The 21875-nt window shown below is 43.5% G+C and overlaps 1 protein-coding gene across 4 annotated transcripts in view; it reads left to right on the forward strand.

Moving 5' to 3' along the window:
• The window catches only part of ANO4 (anoctamin 4), a 426079-nt gene that overhangs the window by 257990 nt on the left and 146214 nt on the right, over window positions 1-21875 (forward strand). For 3 of the 4 annotated variants that reach the window (XM_033427646.2, XM_004269479.4, XM_004269481.3), the window contains 3 exons: window positions 8441-8541; window positions 11882-11926; window positions 21637-21768. In XM_033427646.2, the coding sequence (XP_033283537.2) occupies window positions 8441-8541; window positions 11882-11926; window positions 21637-21768 (278 nt within the window). Of the gene's footprint in view, window positions 1-8440; window positions 8542-11819; window positions 11927-21636; window positions 21769-21875 lie in introns of all 4 variants that reach the window. The other variant, XM_049694721.1, reaches the window with a different exon arrangement.

Consider the following 21875-nt stretch of genomic DNA (forward strand, 5'->3'; position numbering starts at 1 on the left):
ACACTTCACGTGATGAGATGCGTGGTCAGCTGCAGAGACCACCATGATTTCCAGGTGCCCTTCTGCTGAACAAGTTTGGAACAAACCGAATGGTTCTAGCCCCTCCTTTGCAGGTGAGGAAATCGAGGGCAGGGAAGAGGCCAGGTTCCAAATCTAAGGTGCAGCCAGAGAGAGAGCCAGGATTGGACAGTTTTCAACATGTTTTCACAGGCCATTTTAGTCTGCGCCTCAAAATAGCCCTAGACGTTTGCAGCTCCGGGAGTCATGTTGTCTCTGTGTGGCCAGTGAGAGAAGTGAGGTGACTTACCCAAACTCACAAGGCAGAGCTGTGACAGGACCTGGCCCAGGTGTTCTTTCCACCACAGAGCAGCACATGGTTGGCTGTTGGCCAGTGATCACCTAACAAGTCACATCAAGGGGACTTCTAGAAAGTGTCTAAGCCTAGGTCTCCTGTAGTCTTCTGTGCTCTAATGAAGGTCCAGCTCTTTTAAAACGGTTTTCTTCAAGGTTAAAAAAGGATTGAGGATCATCTTTTGAGCTGAGTGGCTTTTTTGAGTTCAACAGCCTCTTGCAGGGCGTCCGGTTGACATAGGATACTCTGGGCTGCCGTAGACCCATGGGGGCTATTTCCAAACAGACCCCTGTTTCGTTCCCCGTTTCCTGCTCACCTGTTCCCTGTCCCTGTTTGGCACAAATGTAACCCCAGGATGCACTTTGTGTCTTAGATGAATGAAATGAGCTTGCAAGTGAGAGACAGGCAGCTTCCTTCAAGCCAGGCATTCACTCTGTGATATCTGTGGAGAGGAACATAGTTCAGTTTGCAGATGCAGCTACCTTTCCTGGTCCCTCCAAGCAAGCACCTTTGTGTTCCTAATGTTCCATGGATATACTTTCATGACCAAAATTTGGAAACCTGGTGGGAAGAAAGAAATCTTGTTCCTCAATCAAAGCTTTAACTTAAAAAAATATTTTTACCTGCCACAATTACTTACAAGCCTTCCTTCTTACTGTTTAAAGAGTATTTTTAGTGCACAAGGAACTGGCTAAGTACTTTGCGTACAGTAAAGTTTGTAGTCCTCTGAAGAAATCTGAAGCGCTGCTGTTGTTCCCATTTCACAGATGAGAGAACTGAGGGTTACAGAGATTAAGTAACTTGTGCAAGGTCACCAGCTACTAATATCAGATCTGGCACTTGAACCCTAACTCCAAAGCTTGGACTTTTAACCACTACACTGTGTGCTTTCTCTACTCTGTTTTCCTTCAGTGTCTAAAGGAAGGTTGCATATCCTCATGCAGCCCTTGTTTTGTAATTCTACTTAAATTCCACATATACGTTTTTTATCTCCATGGCTAGGGTATTAGCGTCTCAGGGGCAGGAATTTTCTCATTTTTGTATAGCCCAAAGCCAGTTGCCGTATTATAACATAAACGACCCTTTCTCAGCACAAGGCAAGTGGTTAATGCACTTGCAATAAATGTTTGATAAAGAAATGATTAACCAAATCGTTTAAATTGCTTTCCTTTCTCCTGCTATCTTTTAAAATGTGCCACCATCGTTTCAGTATAACCCAGTCAGTGAAAGTGGACCTGAAATGAAAAGAGATTGATAAAAATTTCCCAGAATAAGGTTTCTATGGCAAACGTGATTTCTAGTACATTTCCTTGTTGCATGCACACACATTATCCGCGTGTGACTCTGTACAAGACCGTGATCTCATTCAGGCAAACATCACAGACGTCAAACAGAACCCAAAATTGCAATGAGTTTTTTCTTTGAAATCAGAGATGTGTGTCTAATGAGGGCCTGCAGGGGGAGGGAGGTCCCATCTGCACGTCTACCTGGGGAATCCTTGGAGGTTGCTAGGAGTGTTCATTGTCTCGGAATCCCTGGCAGGTGTGCGAGAGCTACAGCCTGGGAACCTTGGGCACAGAGCGGAGACTGGAGCCGCTTCTGACTTCTTGACAAGATGCTCTGAAGCGGCGATAGCTTTCCCCAGCGTGGGCCAGGGGAGTCACACATGGGCTTCGTTCGCTGGTTTGTGGGTTGCAGGGAGGTGTGCTTGGGAGACAGACACAGCTTGGTGCCCGTGTGCCCTCCTCGAACTCAGCTCTGACTCAGGAAAGCCAGCCAGAACATGGAAGTTCCAAGTTTCCCTGCAGGGGACAAGCTGGGCACTGTTAGAAGTGGAGTTCCACCTCAGCTGTACATCAGCAGCAGGACGGGGGCCAAGGGCAGTGTCAGCAGGCAAAGGGGAGGCGGCCACAGCAGCAAGGCTGGGACAAAGGGCACTGATGAATGAGGCCACTTCTAGCCAGCAGCCCAGGCGTAGCTGCGGGAAGGGTTACCTGAGCTGCCCCTGGCTTATGTGACACAGCTCATCACTTCATCCTTCTAGAAACCCATTCCTCCTGGGTTCTGCTTTGCCTTTGTCCCTCTCCTTGCTTCCCTCCCTCTCTGATGGCTCCTTCTCAGTCTGCTTTGATGGTTGCTTTCTCCTCTTCCAAACCTCTAAATGTTAGTGTGCCCTGGGGCTCAGTCCTTCCCTGTACTCTTTCCTTAGGTGACCTCATCAAGTTCTATGCTTTTAAATGTCAGCTACATGCCTGCAATTCTCAATAGGTCCCACTCTCTGAGAGCCAGACTCCCATATCCATTTGCCTGCTTCAAACTTCTGTGTACCTGTCGCCCAGGTACCTCAAACATGCACATCCCAGAGTAAACAGCCATCTTCTCCCTGACTCTCGTCTACATCAGCGCGTGGTATTAACCATCCCAGTTTCCCAGACAAAACAACCTGCACATGCTTCTAAGACGCCGGATTCGTTTCTCACTCTCCTCATTTGATCAATCCCAAGTCCTTTCAAATCTACCTTCAGGTAGATCTCAAGTCTGTCCATTTCTCCCTTCCTTGCCGCATTTACCTTCTGGTTCCAGCCACCATCTTGTCTCACCTGGCCTCCTGGAATAACTTTTCTAGTGAATTTTTCAGCCCTGTGCTCCCCCTGGGACATTCCCCACAGGGCATTCAGAGTGTACTTTCTGAAACAAGTGATGCCGTCACCCCTGTCTTTAATCCATTGGTAACTTCCCATTGACCTTAGGAATAAAGTCCAAATTCCTTACAGCACTGAACCTGGCCTGGCAGTGTGTGTCCCCAGCTCTCCTCTTCAGCCCTATTATCAGGTATTCTCCCTGCCTCACACTTTACAGTATCCAGTCACCTGAGCCTTTTCAGTTCCTAGTGTCATCTCCCATCTCTGGGTCTTCGTACTTGCCGTTCCTTCTGCTTGGAATGCTTTTCACTTGGCTTCTCCCATAGCTGACATCTTCTCAGCTTTTGGATCTGAGGTTAGATGTTATGGCGGCAGGGATCAAACAGCTGTACCCTGCCTTCTACTGGCCCACAGCACTGTAATTCTTGTCCTCTTTACCACCTTTCATAATTTTAAATCATATGTTTATTTGTTGTTCAATGTCTGCCTCCTGCTTCAGACTGTAAATTTGGGCTACTGTAATATATCCAAGCACCTAGCAGAGTACCTGGTATATAGTCGTCACTTAATGAATGTCTGTTGAATGAGTGAATGAAGGAATGTCCTTGGAGGAACATGTAGGGGACTGTGGAAGGACAGGAGATAGGAATTGGGGGCCTGACTCTCAGGGTTTCCTCTGGTTTAGCCTTGTGGTCAAAGACTGGAAAATCCTTTGCAGGTATTCGCTCCTTATCTGTCGCATTCACAGGTTGTAACTACGTAACTAGCTGTGTTCTTCCCGCCACTGCCAATGTGGTGTGGCCCTTCTTAGAGATGATGATGACTAACATGTTTTGGATGTACTGTGAGTACCCCACCTGTATTATGCCATTTAATACAACTCAATAGATAGCTATTGCTATCATTTCCCATTTTACAGATGAACGGACTGAGGCACAGAGAGGTTAAATAGCTTGTCCAGGATCACAGAGCTGGTAAGAGGTAGACATATGAATATGAATATGGGCAGTCAAACCTCAGAGTCTGCATTCCTAACTAACGTCTGGTCCAGCTAGCCACGTGGCTCTGTCCCTGTACTCTCTCCCAGATTGACCTCATCCAATCCCATGGATTTAAATATTGTCTATGTCCTGGCCACACTTACTTTGTATCTCTGGCCCAGACTGCTCCCCTGAGACCCAGACTGATTTATCTACACACAGGACATCTTCTCGTGACCATCACAAACTTACTTAGCATTTCCTAAACTGAGTTCGTGATGTGCCTCCATGCCCCTCCTCCCAGACCCTCTTCCAGCCATGGTTTTGGGGGTCGTGAGATGGAGAGATGTGTACATCTACATGTCTCTGAGAGGTGGGTTGCTTGCGTTAGATAACGGCGTGCTATTTATTCTTTTCCTTACTGTTGCCGTATCTAACCTTCAGGTCAAGGACCATGATTTATATATCTTTGCCTTCCCAGCCTCTAGTACATAGAAGGTGTTCAATATGTTCTTGTTGAATGAACAAGAAAGAAGGAATGTTTTCTGTGAATCCTACCTATTTCTCCTCCAGGTGTTTTCCATGCTACTTCTTAATTTCTCCAATCATTCTTCTAAGGAGATTTTCCAGACTCCTCTAAATGGTCATTTTTCTTCTCCCCAGTGTTCTAACTTAAGGGATTTTTATTGCAGTATATTAATGAAACAACTGTATGTTTCAAAAAATTCATTTTTATTTCTTTTCATTTTGGCACTTGCACACTTGGATTTATGTGGAAAGGAATACTTAATAACAAGGAAAAACCTATTTAAGCACAGTAGTGTAATCATTCAGCACCGGAGAAAAGAGTGATATATGAGCTATATAATTAGCAATCATCTGTTTCACATTTATTTGTCTGGGCTGAAGTTCAGTTTCTCCTTAAAAACAGAGTATAAGTAATAAGTCCCATAGACACAGGTGTGCAAGCATGCACACACACACACACACACGAATAGACACTCATCATCATTAATGGGAATTCAATTAACATTTTTCTCAAGATCATCTTAAATATAGCTTAATTTTCCCTCTGTTTTTGTTGCTTTGTTTTCTGAAATACAAAATTCTTTTCAGATTAGTTTGTATAAACTGATAAAGAATTCAGAGATTGTGTCTTCAATGCACATAAAAGCCATGGATTTATTTAAACTTCAGAGTTTATCAGATAAAATTGACAAGGGAGTCAGGGGATGTGGCTGTGGACTCAGCTTTGCCTGGGATAAACTTTCAGTTTGGCTGTGGGTGACTTACTTGACTTAGTCTCTTCCTTCTTTAAGAAATTGAAGTAAAGCCTCTCTTACAAGTTTGAGAATAAGATGAGGTAATGTGTAAAAGTGCTTCTAAAATTATAAAGCACTAAAAACTAGAGTGATGGTTTTATAATTATTGTTATAATTGAAATAATAGGAAAATGGAGTTATTTTTATTTGCTCTTTTATGCAGAAAATGGTTGAGATCCCACATTAGAAGTTTAGTTGACTCAGTATGTGTTCAGATGAACTTGGCTTTTCCAACACACAGAAGTATGGCACGTAAAACGTGCCCTAAATGGAATGTAGTACTGTATTCTCCTTAATATTTTCATACATTCATGGGAGATCTACAAAATGATTATCCTTGCAATAGAGTGTATATTTTCTGTAAAACTAGCAATCACAGTAATTCCATGAAGAGAGTATATTCTGAGATTATCCTCTATCTAAATCAAGGTTTGATTGATTCTGTAAATCAGTCACATTCCCATCTTCTTTATTTTGCACAATTTTACTCATTCTCTCATGGGAATATGAGAGAAGAAATAGCAGGAAGTGAGAACCTTGTCAGAAAGCTAGGTGAATTTAAAGCATTCCCGGTATTACCATGAAACCTCCCAAGTGAGGAAGCTACAAAACCTTCCCAGACTCTGAAGCGTATCTTTAGTATAAACAAAAAGGCCCATTTTTTTTTTTTTTTTTTTTTTTTTTGCGGTACGCGGGCCTCTCACTGTTGTGGCCTCTCCCGTCGTGGAGCACAGGCTCCGGACGCGCAGGCTCAGCGGCCATGGCTCACGGGCCCAGCCGCTCCGCGGCATGTGAGATCCTCCCGGACCGGGGCACGAACCCGTGTCCCCTGCATCAACAGGCGGACTCTCAACCGCTGCGCCACCAGGGAAGCCCCAGAAAGGCCCATTTTAAGGAAAAATAATCTTTCTTCTGCTTTTTAACTTAGAAAACTATATTATATATGGAAAAACAAGTGGCAATCTTTTCCAAAGCACAAGAATGCTCAACTGATAAGCTTTGAGAACATCTCAGATCAAGGCATCAGTGCGTCCACAGACATGAATGGGACACGATGGAGAGTGTGTGTGCTGTGTTTCTGTATATTCCTGTGTGGACATTGCCACCCATGAGCTCATTCACACTACCCCTGGCTACCTGGCTGTAAGCACCCAGTGCAGGGAGGTAATAGGTTACTAAACAGAAAACCAGTTTGTGCAAAGGGACACAGCCCTAGTCATTGCTTTTTCAGTGGTTGCTGGCGTGTTTGTTCCCTGCGTGGGCACCTTATTTGCAGTAATCGGCTATGTGGGCTTCAAGAGTCAATCTTCTTCACTTCTGGCTTCATAGGACTCCCAGCTTTCACTGGGGCCAGGACTAACTATTCACATTTCACTAGACAAATATTGGTTGAGTGTACCGTCTATAGTAGGCACTGTGCTAGGCCCAGAGGATTTACCCGTGAATAACAGAAACTTTCCTTGTTCTCAAGGGGTTTAGAGACAGGGATCTGCTTATCCTAAGCTGAAAGATAAAACCTTATTTCAGCCCGAACTGCCAGAAAGTTTGATTTTCCTAACCAATATCAAAGGGTACCCCACCACCACCATAGTGGATTTGGGCCTTGGCCCTCCTCCCCATGGGAAATTCAGTGTCACCAAAGTCCCTGAGAACATTGTAGTTGACACCAGCTTGATTTTCATAATATCTTGAGGAGTTCTTATGAATTAAGTACACTATTTATATAAGCCTAACCAGAAGACCCTGAATGAAAATACAAGAGATGAATTACAATTGCATTTCATCTGCAATATAAAAACAATTCCCTGTAGTGCAAATGCACCCCAGCTAAAGCATGAAGTTGAGCTTTTTTTGTCAGCTGTGTAAAAATATTGGCTTGTTTATAAATACTATTATAGGGAGAGTTCAGCCACAAAGGCCTAACATATCTTAAACTACAAAATTTTAAATTGATACTCTTAAACTGTAAAACTTTAAATAGTATGCAGTTCAGAACGACTGTGTGTGAGAAGGATATGGCTAAATAATTGGCCGTTTTGCTCATTTTAAACTGCTCTGGCTTACTGTTTCTCATCTTTCTTCTGCTTCCTTCCACAACTCAGCCCTCCCCCTGGGAAATGACTTCTGAAGGAAATCTCCTAATTGGAGATGTCCCCTTGGTCAGAGGCATAGATCAAAATGTGTTGGGGGGTTAACAGAGTATGAAGCTCTAGTTTTACTTGCTTGTCTAAGTTCTGTGTTGATAAGAAGCCCCAGAGGAGGCAAAGGTTTGGGGCCAAAGAACACAGTCCTTTGAAAAACCCTTGCTGATACTGACCCAGATTTAAGACTCACATTCCTTAGGTCCCTTTATCTCCACCACCACCAGCTATTGCTTTTGCCTGTATGATTGAGAGCCTCTCTCTTTCTCTCTGCTTTCGCTGTAACTCTCCCTTGTTGTTTATCCTCCACGCAGTAGCCACAGTGATCTTTGAACACCTAAATCAAAATGACTTCCCCGTGGCCCTAGAATAAAGTTTAACCATCTTGTTGTGGCCTGTGAAGCACTACATGTTCCCGCCCACCTTTCCACCCTCTGCTCGCTCCAGTCTCCATGATTAATCCACCCCAGCCCGTCTACTTGCCTCCCTGTCCCTCGACCATAGGACATACCAAGCTATTTCCCAACCTAGGGCCTTGGCACCCAGAACATTCATCCCATGCTCTTTATCCAGCTGGCTCCTTCTCTATATCTCAGCTCACATGTCCCCTCCTCAGAGAGGACTTTCCTTGACCCTTGCCCAAAGAAATGGGTACCCTACCCCAACTCTTCCTCCTAAGACTTTGTTGTCTTCAGAATACTCGTAGCTCTGAATCTGTCCCTCTCTCTTTAACTTGTTTTTGCCTGTCTTCTTTTGTGTGTGTTTTTGCAGAATGTAAATGCCGTGCATATCTCTTTTGCTCCTAAACTGGTTCCCTAGTGCCTGCCACACAGTAGTGTATTGGTTGAGTGGATATATGCGCACGTAAGGAGCCAGCTTGTCGCTGAAGAATGCCCCCCATCTTAAACTCTGTACAAGTTCATGTGTTCTAAGTTCCAACTCAATTGAAACCATAGGAGACTTGGATATACTTTTCAATTTAGTTTCTTTTTTTCTGTTTCAGTCCTCTCTAATAAATAGTGACATTATCTTTGTGAAGTTGCATGCCCCATGGGAAGTGCTCGGAAGATATGCAGAACAAATGAATGTAAGAATGCCTTTCAGGTAGGTGTAAAAGTATCCCGGCCCCCCCATTCTCTCTGCTACTAATGTACTCCTCTCTCAAAACAAATAAAACTGAAATGCGGACTGGAACACTCTAAGAAAATCCTTTAAGTGTTTAGGAAATGCAATAAGTACTTCATGGCTAATAATGGCTTCATGGCTTTTTGTGAAAATGTCTGGCTAATTCAGTCCTTAGAAGGGCACATAGTTCACCTGCCTGTGAGAAAGAAATATTTTCCAAGTGGCGTTTTCATTTCCAAAGTGCCATTTTTAGAAACCCTGTGTACTGCTTCTTTGAACGGCCAGACCCCAGGATCAGTGGTGCAGGTCCTTACTGACTGGTCCCTTCCAGAAAAAAATTCAAATCTACTTCCATTGAAACAAGTTCAAGAAATTTCAGGAAAATGTGATCTTATTTATTTTTTTTGATCTTATTTCTTTAAATAACCTATTTTTAAATTTAAAAAAATCAGGTCATAAATACTGCACAAGCACAAGCATTGATATTTATTCCTAGGGGAATAGAAAACACTTTGCATGGATTTCTCAGTTATTTAAAGGGATTAATTTTCCTCCATCTTACAGTGAATATTCTTATTTTCCCTATAGATTAAGAAAAAGTGATCATTGGCTAGATGGAAATGAAATAAAGTATTAAACCTCAAGTTATAAATGCCAAGATATGTGGAAATAATGGAATCTCTCAGAGGAGGTGGAGGGGTGTAGTACCAAGGACAGTTCCAAAGGGACTAAAGAATTAAATACTTTTAGTTCACAATTTGCCCATAAAGACCAAGTCAGTGGGCAGATATTAGACAAACTGCCAATTCTAAAATGTACCTCTTAATGAGCTGTGGAAAGTTATCGACACAAAGAACCATCTACATTCTTAGAAACGAAGAGGAGCTAGGAACACATTTAGAGAAGGGCAATTTCCATTCATAGGCCTGTAATATATCTCCTTGGTGCACCTTATTTTCTTTGTTTACTGGTCTTTATGTCCTAATACCAATTCAAAATAGAGGCTGGATTTCTAGCATCTATTTTCCTTAAGGCAAAATTCCCGAAAGAATTGAGACAAACATAGTTCTAAACTTTTCAGTTATTTATCAATGTGAATTAATACTATATCACACATAAGGACCAAAAATAAATCTATGCTTAGATACAGTCATATATCAGACCAACATCTTATAGCCAACAGAGCTAAAAAGTCTACCTTTTGATAGTAGTAGTAGTTTTACAGTAGTCAAACCTAGTGAAACTGATACCCCCCTCCCCAGTAGCAACCTCATAAAACCTTTTGCCAGAACACACTTCTCAAGCACAGAACCTGAGCAGATTGTAGAAACATGAGCAAATTCCCTTAGTACCTGGAAGCATTTCGTCTCTGAAGCGCCTGGCTGCATCATAGATAATACCTCTGTGTGCTCATTACATAGCAGAAAAATGCTGCCTGCAAGCAGCATTAATACTTTTCTTATGCAGTATTCAGAGACTGTGATCCAGGCAATAAAATGAAAACCATAATAGCTATGAATAATAATCTTAAACGTAGGAATTCCTACAGGGCAATATTTTAGGAGGAAATACTGTTAGTGTGTGGCCACTAATTGGCCTTATTAATATTGATGTGAGTTTACCTAAGCATAGCTTCACTTGATGCAACTTGGTGCATTTAAAATTTATGCTTTCATTTTGTCCGGTGTTTTAGACAGATAACTCTAGCTTATTTGTCTATTTGTCTATGGAGACATATGTATTTCCAAAGCAGGAATTGTCCTGCCATGTCAGTTCACCAAAATGTTCAAATGTCAATTTAGCTGACTATTTAAATGCCTCCAAGAATCTTTATTTATTATTTTCTGTAGACTGCACTTCTGAATCCCAGGTTTAGTCTCCTAGGATTTTTATTTCTCCAATGTTTAAAAGGAAGTCGAGTAATAGGTTTCTTGTGGGAAGTTGTCAATAAAACCTGCTTCTGCTAAATACCTGTATGTCCATGGATATGGGTTTTTTAAATAGACTGTTTTTAAAACAGTTTTAGGTTTACAGACAATTAAATAGGTAGTACAGAGTGTTCGCATATACCCCCTCTCACCCTACTTACAGTTTCCTTATTATTAATATCTTGCATTAGTGTGGTATATTTGTTACAATGGATGGACCAACATTGGTACATTATTACTATCTAAAGTCCATAGTTCACTTTAGGTTTCACTTCTTGCCTTGTACAGTGCTAGGGGTTTTGACAAATGCATAGTGTCAGGTACCCCCTATTATAGTATCACGCAGAATAGTTTCACTGCCCTTAAAAATCCCCTTTACTCTGTCTATTCATCCCTTCTCCCCCCAACCCAAACCCCTGGCAGCCACTGATCTTTCTCTTGTCTCTATAATTTGCCTGTTAACAACATGGGATATGTTTTTATGTTTTCACAGATATGCAAAATAAATTTTGGTGTATAAACTTCCCATTCTCTCTAAGTGAGATATCTCAGGAACGGTTCAGAATTCATACAAACCGTGTTCATTTCATTACCACCCCATTGGTTGAAGCCCACACTATAGAAAGGGAGACTGCATTTTAACAAAGCATCTGATACATGTGCTCTCCATTCACGCTACACCCAGAATTTACATTTGTAATGCTTTTTAAAATGCAGGTATATAGAAGTCCAACAGATCCTTAATAAGTCTGATTTTTAAAAAGATTTTTTCCCAGGATTCCTTGGTGTATCTCTTGAATTCACTGATATGAGGGCCAAGGGTGAGGCAGTATGTTCCAGTGTGGTTATTCATAACAGGATGTTGATACCTATTTGTTAGTGTCTTTCCCATACTGATTGTCAAATATAAATATGTAGTTTTATATTACCCTTGCCTATATCAGATGAGAGAAGCATTCTCTAAACTTAAAGCGCTATATAAATATTAGTTAATGTGATCCTGTGCCCACTAAATTATGTATGTTGCCAGCAGGCTGGCAACCCATCTCGGCCTCCTGAAAAAAGAGCTGACCTCAGCCGAATTCCTACAAATACCAATTGCTCCAAATTATTGCTCTGCACAGGTTCTGTAGGCGAAGAGCAGCCGTAAACAATGATGGTAACACGGAGAGGGGGCGATATCAATGGAGACGATTTCATATGATTTCATGACTCAGAAAATGCATGCCCTCCGTTCCCACTACATTTCTCACTGTTAATCTCTTTTTAGTTTTTTCTTCTTCACCTCTTACAGGCTTCTATCTTCAATCTCCTTTCCTTCCTTGCTAGTTCAAACTGTAACTGACGATGGGTTTTCTTCTCGACTGGCTTCATTTTTGCTGTTCTTCCAGGAGAAAAATCTATTACCTGCCCCGCCGGTACAAGTTCATGAGCAGGTTAGTAGCATGCTCTGTCATGATGGCGTTTGTTTTAGCTGTTGGCCTGTGTGCTCCAACAGTGACAAGGAATACAAGCTGGGGAAGACGGGCCTTTGTCACACGGGAAAGCCGGCTGCCGTGCCAAAAATCGCTATTTCAGGTTAGGGAAATAGCCTAGGGAAAAAAAAAAGCAAAGATGGAAATGTTCCTCTTAGAGTCTTCCCTGTGATTTCACACTTGGGAGGACAGAATTTATCTGCAAGTCTACTGAGGCTGGGTTTGGGGTTTTTTCTCTCCCCATTCTATTAGATAAATTACCAGAAAGGCCCGCTGTTTAGAAAGCATCTTTGGTCTGAATGTTACTCTTTTCCCCACACAGATTCCTCCCTCTGCCATAAGTAACTTGAAATCTAAGTGCAGACAATCACCCTCTCCAAAAGCAGATGGTTTCTTGGCCCTCTGGGTGGGGTCCGCCTATGTTAGTAATAGTTTGTTAATAAAGTAGGCAGATGTATGACCTTATTCAGAAGCCCTCCTACCCTCTTTTTACCCCTCCTCCCAAAAAATACTACTGGATGAAGATTGCCTTTACTGTGCTATGAATCCTTCCTAAGCTTGTCTCTCCTTGTTTTCTGAGAAGCCAGGGATGGAGGGGAGGCGTCAGTGATGTCCTTTAATTTGACTCTGTGGTGATCACTGGCATTCTAATTTCAAGCTTTTAATTGGTCTTATGTAACCATTCACCCTGAGCTGAGCTGATAGTTAAACTTGGATACCATTGCATTTGTCTGAAAATCTTAGAGTTCAGTTCTGTGAGATTTAAGATTCCTATTCACTCTGTTAATGTGCTATGCAGAAGGATAAGTAGAAGAGTAGTTGATATATTTTAGTGAGTTACTCAAATACACGTGCACTCAACAAAGTATGACATGAGAATGGGCTTTTAAAGAAACTAAGACGTGGTTTCCAAACATTTCCCTGAGCAGCATCCTTACTAGCAATCCTTCTTTCATCAGGCAGTTGCCATGGCATTTGGATTCACCACAATGAGACGAATCCCTTTTCATATAATGACCTTCTACAAAAACTTGGTGCACACTTTAGCCTTGGTGCACACTTTAGCCACTTTAGCCTTCAGTAGTTTTCAAACTTTAGCCAGCATCAGAGTCACCTGGAGGGCTTATTAAACACAGATTACTGGGCCTGTGCTGTAATCTATGATGTAGATGTGCAACTCTCCACCTGGAAGGTATATGAAGGCAAGGATGGCTCATCCAATCCCTTGTTTCCAGCAGCTAGCATGTAGTAGGTGGGGCAAATGAATGAGTGAATCTCCATACACAGGTGTGAGAATTTGCTTGGGGGAAAAGGAGACCACAAAGAAAAGTATAGAAACACCAGGACTGCCTGAAGTGTCAGACATAGACTGGGGACTGAAGAGGTGAGGGCTTGAAAGAAAATGGTGATAAAAGGACCCATATAATCTCGGGGTTGGAGGGATATCAAATGTCATCAAGTCTAACCACTCATCGGCTACTTGACCTCTGCTATATCATCAGGCAGCCTGTGTTTGAACGTCTCTGGAGACAGCGTATTCCTAAACCCATCTGTGAACACCTGACTTAGAAAGTGCTTCCTTAAAATAAGTCATAATGTCTCTCTCTTTAGCTTTCACTCTAAAACATTCAGATTGTAGTTCCCCCTGAATAGCCAAAAGGTAGTCTACAAAGTAAACAGCAAAATATATGAGAAAGATTGTGAAATTATAGGCAAAAGGACTTAGCAGGTATTTGGAAAACAAGAGATGGTGGCAGATAGAAAGAGGTTTCCGTATTAAGGGATCGGGAGGCAAAAGAAGAGTAGAAATTCAGAGAGATACATACAGGTGTGGTAAGGAAGGTGGTGAATTTTGTTTTAATAATTCTACATTGACTCACAGTAGGTCTTTGAGGTGTTGGTGTCCTGAAGGCTTTTGAAACTGATGGCACAGCAGTTGAAGCTAGAGGTAAAGCTAGAAAACCCAGTTTGGGAGACAGAGCCATAGAGGTCATGACCTTAGCCAGGGGAGTAGATGGAATTTCCCAGGAAACGATGCAGGGAGTGAAGAGAAGAGGGCCAGTAGCAATTGCTCAGAAAGTCTGCTTTAAGGAGACAGGAAGAGATGGGGGAGGATGAAAAGGAACAATTTAAGAAGTAGGAGGAGAACTAAGGGAAGGCAGTGCCAAAGGCACCACGTATGAGTTCCCATAGGAAGGGGTGTTCTTCAGCTACTGATGAAGGATGAGAGATGAGAATTGATTTTTGGTCACCATGGTAACCACCGTGCTAGCAGTCTCCATGGAGTGGTGGTTCTCAAACCTTAGCGTGCGTCAGGATCACCTGCAGGGCTTTTTAATACTCATGTTGCTGGGCCCATCCCCACAGGTGAGGCTCAAGAATTTGCACTTGTATCAAGATCCCAAGTGATGCTGATGTTGCTGGTCTGGAGCTAGTACATTTTGAGAATGATGACTACGGAGTAGAGGGTAATAGAAACCAAATTACAGCTGGTGGAGAATGGACAGGGTCCTGATGAATCAGAGGCAGTGAGGGGTCACTACTACCTTAGAACAGGAGCAAGAGGAGGAAAGCAGAGGAGGCTGTGACCACGTGACTCATCTTATGTACTCCATGTGTATAGAAGGGAGGCTGGGAGTGAATAAGAGCTGGGGAAATCCTTGTTCCTGGAACTGGAAGAACAGCTTACTAAATACTAATTTTTGGCCTGGAAAACTTGATGCTACTTCCTTAATAGAGAATGGACTTGAGGACATGGGGAGGGGGAAGGGTAAGCTGGGACGAAGTGAGAGAGTGGCATGAACATACATACACTACCAAATGTAAAACCGATAGCTAGTGGGAAGCAGCCGCATAGCACAGGGAGATCAGCTCAGTGCTTTGTGACCACCTAGAGGGGTGGGACAGGGAGGGTGGGAGGGCGATGCAAGAGGGAGGGGATATGGGGATGTATGTATCTGTATAGCTGACTACTTAAGTGCACACATTACAACGGTAGAAAAATCTAGGCCTTAGGAGGCACCGGAAGACTCTGGGTCAAAATAAAGGGGAAAAAAGTCCGAACTATGGTTTTATGACACACTGATTCAGAATGACCTCTTAAGCTTTACTGCTTACCACGTAGGATTAAATCTGGGACATCAGTTTGGTGGTATAACTTATTGAAGCCCAGTGTCTGGTGCAAATTTTTAAATGCAGTTTGTCAGAAAATTTTGTATCTACTTTAACTCTTCACTTCACCTCAGAACAGCCTGATTTAGATGATGAAGAGTGTGTGTCTCTTTGTAGCCAGGGATGACATTACAAATTGAAGGGCACATCTATAACTTGTTATCCTAGTTGTACATCAGTAGTAAAATATTGACTTCCAGTGTTCTAAAGTTCTCATGTCATGCTACGTATGGATATTTAATTGAGCTTTTAGTTTCATTCTTACAAATGATATTTCACTTCATTAATCTGTGAAAGCACCCTTGAAACAAACCTACCTCCTTTCAGGATAAGAGAGATGAATTAGAAATTGTGACGTTTCTGAGCAGGCAGAAAAATAGAGCGTCATTTCACAAATATCTTTATTTATGAAAGGTCACCTGACGTCATAAAGCACACTCATGTAATTCAGATATGTATTTCTGGAGTAAATGCTCTTTTCATTCACATACTTGGTCTATTAAAGACTGCTTCAACACTTACCTTTGGGCAGACTTACAGGTACAAATTACCTATCCCGTCAGGAAAGGAAATTTATCATCGTTCTTCTGCCTTACTATTATTATTTTTTTGCCTTCACCAAATCATACAAATATAATCTGCAGAAGATATGCTTACAGAGTAATAAATCTGTTGACTGTGGGTGGCTTGTAGCTGCAGTCTCATTACTACTCATTTTTTTGCCTCCACGCCCCCATGCACATCCTGCCTGATGTTCTCCTTTGCGATGCTTGGCAGAAGGAACGCTGGTCCCTACTGCATTATACGCTCAGTGCCATCGTAATCTTATCCGATGAGTATACAGGCAACATGACAAAATGGCTTGGATGTTTCCATCCTCGTCTTAAACAAATTAACATACGTAAATGTTCCAAAGCCTTTGGACTCTTCTAAGCTGTGCCCCAGTTAGCAGCCTTGTGACCTAAAAGAATGGCAGTAGCTTCCCAAGATCCCTAACTATCCAAGGAGAGGCTGCAAATACAGGGTACTCACCTGTAGGTGCTCTCTGGGCACGTGATCTCTGAAAATGTAATCTAACTGTTCGAAACCTAATGCTATTATTATAATGTTCTGGTCTGGGGAAAAGCAGGTGTCTCTGAAGTAGCCCGTTTCATTTAATTCAGCCTAATTAAGTTGTCCTTAGTACAAACTCCCTCCTGGGTTGTTAGTGGCTCCAGGGAAAGGCCCTTGTTTTCTGCTTCTTCAGGGTACACACTCAGCATCCAGGTTGGGACTCTGTGCACAGCCAGCGAGTTATAAAAGCCTGCAGACAGGTTAGCCTGTTAGGGGTGAAGTCCTTTGCATGTGGCCTTTTCCGTAATCATCACCACTCCTGAAGGTGGGTAAGATTGTCTCTCTCCCGTTTACAACTGAGATAACTTGACCTCTACAACGGAGGTCAAGTTGTTTTAACAAGGACCTTCCCGAGGCACACCCTGGAAAGGCACAGCCTGGAAGAAGCGGCAGGTCTGTGCCCATTTGTCTGTGCTTGTGCTGTGCCGGCAGCTCTTTCCAGCTATGCAGAACCTCACCTGTCATGAACCGGCATTTGGTCCAGGACCCTGAACTTACCACCAGAACAACTTTCTTAAGAAAGTAACTCACCTTTTAGTCTAGATATTACCTTGACAGGTCAAGGGCACAAATGCCCAAGTGGTTGATCCATCTTTATTGAGGTGCCTGTGCAGTCTGTGAGACAGCTTTTGCTCAGTAAATGGCAGAAATGGAACAGAGTGACAGTGTATCCAACCAAAGTCAGTGCTCCATCATTAAGCTGATGTTTTCCCTTTTCCCCGGCAGAGGAGATTTTACTAAGTATCAGCCCTACTCCTATGTTGAAGAGACAGATGGGGTGCTTCCTGGCTAGTTGGTTTCTTGACTTTTACAGGCCTAAGTAAATATCAGGATTGCCTGTTGAGGGATGTTTGTGAGACATGGAAGCACAGACCTCAATATACAAGGGAGAATCATAGCTCTTGAACGTCTGTTGAGAACTCGGTTAATAAAAGTTCATTGTCATCATCATTTTCTTCATCCTAGAAACCACTACTTAGTTGAGCATTTTGTCCATCCAAGGCATTGTGCGAACACTTACGCGTTATCCTTCCCACTTCCTTAGGTAATGGGTATATTAGCTCAGAGGAGTTTAGTCCCTTCCCCAGCATGACACTCACCATTTTCGTTCTGGGCAATGAGGATGTGAATCCACTTCCAGCTGACTCCAGAGTCGTCATTCTATATGAAAGGTTATCCACTGTGCCTCTTGAAAAGGAAAGCTCTTTTTTTGACCCCAGCATGCAGGATCTTCGTTCCCCAGCCAGGGATCGAACCCACACCCCCTGCAGTGGAAGCGCAGAGTTTTAACCACTGGACCGCCAGAGACATCCCTAAAGGAAAACTCTGTATTAACTCAAGTTTGTTTAAAATGGTAGAGCCAAGATATTATTGCTGAAGTCACCACCATGTATTGAGAAAGCATCTGATTTTTCATCTTAGAGATGAGGCTACTAGGGCCCCGTGAGGATAAAAGGCTTGTCCCAGGCATCCAGCTTAAGTCTCATGCTTTCCAACCTGGTGGCTTTTGCACTATGTGTCTTTCCTTTGCAAGGTGAAAGGGATCCTCACTGATGTCTGAGTGGCACAGTTTGGGGACAGGAGTGGGTTTGTGGAAGAGTGACCATTCGTCATCCTGCCACAGAGGGACAGACCCCTTGTTCCCCGAGCCACCTACCTGGGAGGTAGGGGCAACGTGTAGAACGTCAGTCTCAGCCCATGGGGGCCTGGCTGGCCAAGGTCAGGTCTCAAGGGGAAGATGGGCCCAAGACTGGAGAGGTGTGTTAGTCTCCCATTGCTGTTACAATACATTCCCGCACTTAGCGGCATAGAACAACACAAATTTATTATCTCAGTTCTTCAAGTCACAAGTCTGGGCTGGGGGAGGTTTCAACTGGTTTCTCTGCTTGGGGTCTCACAGGCTGAAATCATGGCGTCAGCCAGCCAGGCTCTTCTTTGCAGGCGCTGGGGAAGAATTGGCTTCCAGGCTCAGCCAGGTGGCTGGCACAGTTCAGGGCCATGCAGTCGTAGCACTGGGGTCTCCGTTTCCCGACCGGCTGTTAACCAAAGGTCTTTCTCAGCTTCTAGAGGCTGCCTACACTCCCTGGCTCCTGCCCCCCCTTCATCTTCAAAGCCAGCTGTGGCCGGTTGAATCCTTCTCATGCTTTGAATCTCTCTGACCTCCCTTTTGCCTCATCTCTCCTGTCTCCAGCCAGAGAAAGTTCTCTGCTATTAAATGGCTTCGTGGTTAAATGGGTCCCCCTGAGTAATCCAGGATGCTTTCCTTAATTGAAGGCCCATCACCTTACACCTGCAAAGTCCCTTTGCCATGTCACACAACATATTTACAGGTTCCGGGATTAGGGTGCAGAAATCTTTGGGGGGGCCTTTCTGCCAACCAGAAGAGAACACAAGCTGCTGCTCACATCTGAACATTTTTTCTGTCCATTGTGAGCACACAGCCTGGACTGGCATGTGTGGTGGGACCGAGACAGCCCATGCTTTGTCTTCCTGTTTCTTCTCAGGCTGCCCCGATGAAGACCGGTTCACACCCTCCACCCCCAGTTAGTGTCTCAGGGGGCTTGTTTTTAAGATATCTTTTGAATATCTTTCTTCTACCGTAGTGTTTCAAAAGCCCACTTCCTCTCCTTTCCATCCCTTTTACATTAGCCTCCATGGTCCTCAAGGAGTTATTAATAACACTGCTGTCTGCCTAGCAGCTTCTCCAAAGCATTTCATGCACGTCCTCTTTTCTAAGCCTCCTAGCAACGCTGTGAGGTCAATAAGATGATGATGATCGTAATGACCCCATTTTAAAACCCTTGAAAAATAAAGCTCAGAAAGGTGAGTGATTTGTGGGAGGTCACACAGCTGATAAGCAACAGAGCCAGGATTTAGGCATTCCAAGGACAAATCCCAGCTCCTTTCCACCATGCCAAGCAGCCTCCTCTCACTTCCTTTCCTCCCCTCCTCATTTTTCAATGAACTCATCACTTTCATACTCTGTTCTCTCGCTCCACCATCTCCACATTTCACTTAAATTGTGATGCCACAAGCTGGTTGCTGAAAGCTACCATTTCGTTCCCATGGAGTATTTATGCCTGAATTTTTACAGCTTTGTTTTTATCCACACTGAGCACTGTACCCATCTGGATTTAATTCATAGTCATTGCGCGCAGAGCCCAGATTCTGTGAGAATGCGAATTTTGCAAAGTGTAATCCGATTAGTACTGCCGACTGGAGAGATGTGGGAGGTGAAAGCTCTATTACGGAAAACCTCTGGGCCAAAGTCTTCTTTCGTGAACAACTTTTAAGGCAATCAGATGAAATAAAGCCAAGAGCCACAGGGAAGGCAACCAGCTTAACCTAGGAAGTCTAATTTAAGGACTATATCATTGAACTTGGACGAGTGATAGATGCTGGTGAAGCATAATTAACCTTTTGAATTGAAAGGCAGAAGGACAAAAATGTTAAGAGGCAAACTGGTTGCTCAAATGCTTGTCTTTGGGAAAAAAGAAAAGATAGTGATAATAGCCAGTGTTCACTGTGCACCAGACACCGTTCTGGAGACATTGTATACGTATCGATCAGTTAATCATCACAACCCTATGAATTGAGCATCATTATCATGCCCATTTTACAGATAAGGAAATTGAGACATGGCAAAGTTAAATAACTTGCCCAAGGTCACACTGCTAATAATTACAGAGCCAGGGCTTGAATCTGGGCACTCCAGCCTCAGGGTTCATGTTCTCAACCACTGTGTCATATCACCTCTCTGAAGCTTATCATCTCACTGTATTTTAAGTGTCTTTAAAGAGATGATGGGGAGAATGGGGTGGACTTGAAGGATGAAGGAGATGGGAACTTTTTCCCTTTCTTCAGTCTTTGGGCTATTCTAATCTATTATTCTTTTCTGGGTACATGACCCTGAGTAGGGTCTTTACTTCTGTGTGTGTATATGTGGTGGGGACAGGTCCTCTTGGAGACGAGGGTCTTAAAGAAGCCGGAGGATTCTTTCCAGTTTGAACTTTCAGGGACTCTGGAAAAAAGACAGCTACCACCAGGCAGAGTGGGGGGTTGTGGTGAGGCTGGAACAAAGCTGAGGATAAAAGGTGGTAGAAGAGAAGATTACTGTTATTTTTCATTTTGGAGTTGACTGGTTATATAAAAAATAATCCCTTCAGCTGAGAGTTTCACGGAAAAGGATAAATTGCCATGTAAATGATTTTAATTGGGAAAAGAAACAAACATACCCAAATTCCATATGTTGTCAGTTAATAGACTTAGAAGGCATTTAAAGATTTTCATCCCCAGCGAAATGTGTCCCTTGAATAGCCCCTAAGTGAAGATTCCCGTTATCAACTACTTTGATGGGGGTGATCTTTAAAATCAAGAGTGCGGGATCTGCCATCTGGTTCTGGCTTTATTCACTGGCTGGATAATCACCCTGCCCGTGGGTCTCTTTTGTGATGTGTAAAACGCGAATGGCACCTGTTCAGTCTGCTTCACAGAGATGCTATTTGATACGTGCCCTTGGAGAAAAAACATTTCAGGGGTACAGATACCTGAGGTAGCATAATCATTTAAAAGTCTGCTGTGGTATTTGCTCCCTCTAATGGTTGGCTGTGAGTGGGTGAGAATCTGGTCACTTGGAAGCCAGATGTTTTCATCAGCAGAAATCAGAGGGAACAGGGAGGTAGCTGGGGGGGAAACCATGGCTTGAAAACCGCTTTGGAGACAGTGTCATTTCCGTTGGCTTGGTATCATCGTGTGCCCTGGCCAGAGTGACACACGTGTGTCATGATGCCCCAGCACCTTGAGAACTTTCATGTCTCAGCTTGAAAAGAGGCATGAAAGTTAAACAGCATGCCATCTGCTGAGAGCCTGCTTGGGGAAGGTGTGAGGGGCGGGAAGCAAATCGTGCCATTGGGCTCTCTGTGTACGGTCCATCCCCTGGGATGCACTGTCACCCCTCGCTCAAAGCTAACTATAGCTACAGCTCTTCCCAGACCTCAGATGGGGAGATTTTCCAAGCACACAATGAGTTTCTGGAATCTGCAGGATGGACAAAGTTAAGGTCTCAGCTGCTTTGCTTAAGGGACTGTCCACTTCCTTTCCAGAGGCTTCCAGCCTTGTTCTGTTCCTTGGTCATTCACTGGCATGCGTAGACATATGACTCACAGCTGTGATATCATGGACAATCATATCAAAGCCCCTTGGTGAAATTCCAAGAACACTGAGTCTCGGCTCTCTTCTTTCTGTCTGTTGGGTGGGAGTTTCGTGAGTGCAGTGAGCATGCCTGCAGTGTGTGGGTCATATTTACGGCTCTGTGGAGACTTCCCTCCCGTGTTTTGGGGCAATGCTGACGTGCTGTACCCTTTGGTCTTGCCTTTCATGTACCACAGGATCGATAAACAAATAAGCAGTTTTCGGAGATGGTTACCTAAGAAGCCAATGAGGCTGGACAAGGAGACACTGCCAGACCTGGAGGAGAATGACTGCTACACTGCCCCTTTCAGCCAGCAAAGGATCCACCAGTGAGTGTTTCCCGTGAAAGCCCTTCTCTTACTAAGGACATGCAGCTGTGGTAGAGCCCTCTCTGCGCGCCTTTGATTCCTTGGCCCGTGGAAGGAACAGCGTAGTG

Source organism: Orcinus orca, chromosome 11 (assembly GCF_937001465.1).
Source record: "Orcinus orca chromosome 11, mOrcOrc1.1, whole genome shotgun sequence".
Lineage (NCBI taxonomy): Eukaryota > Metazoa > Chordata > Mammalia > Artiodactyla > Delphinidae > Orcinus > Orcinus orca.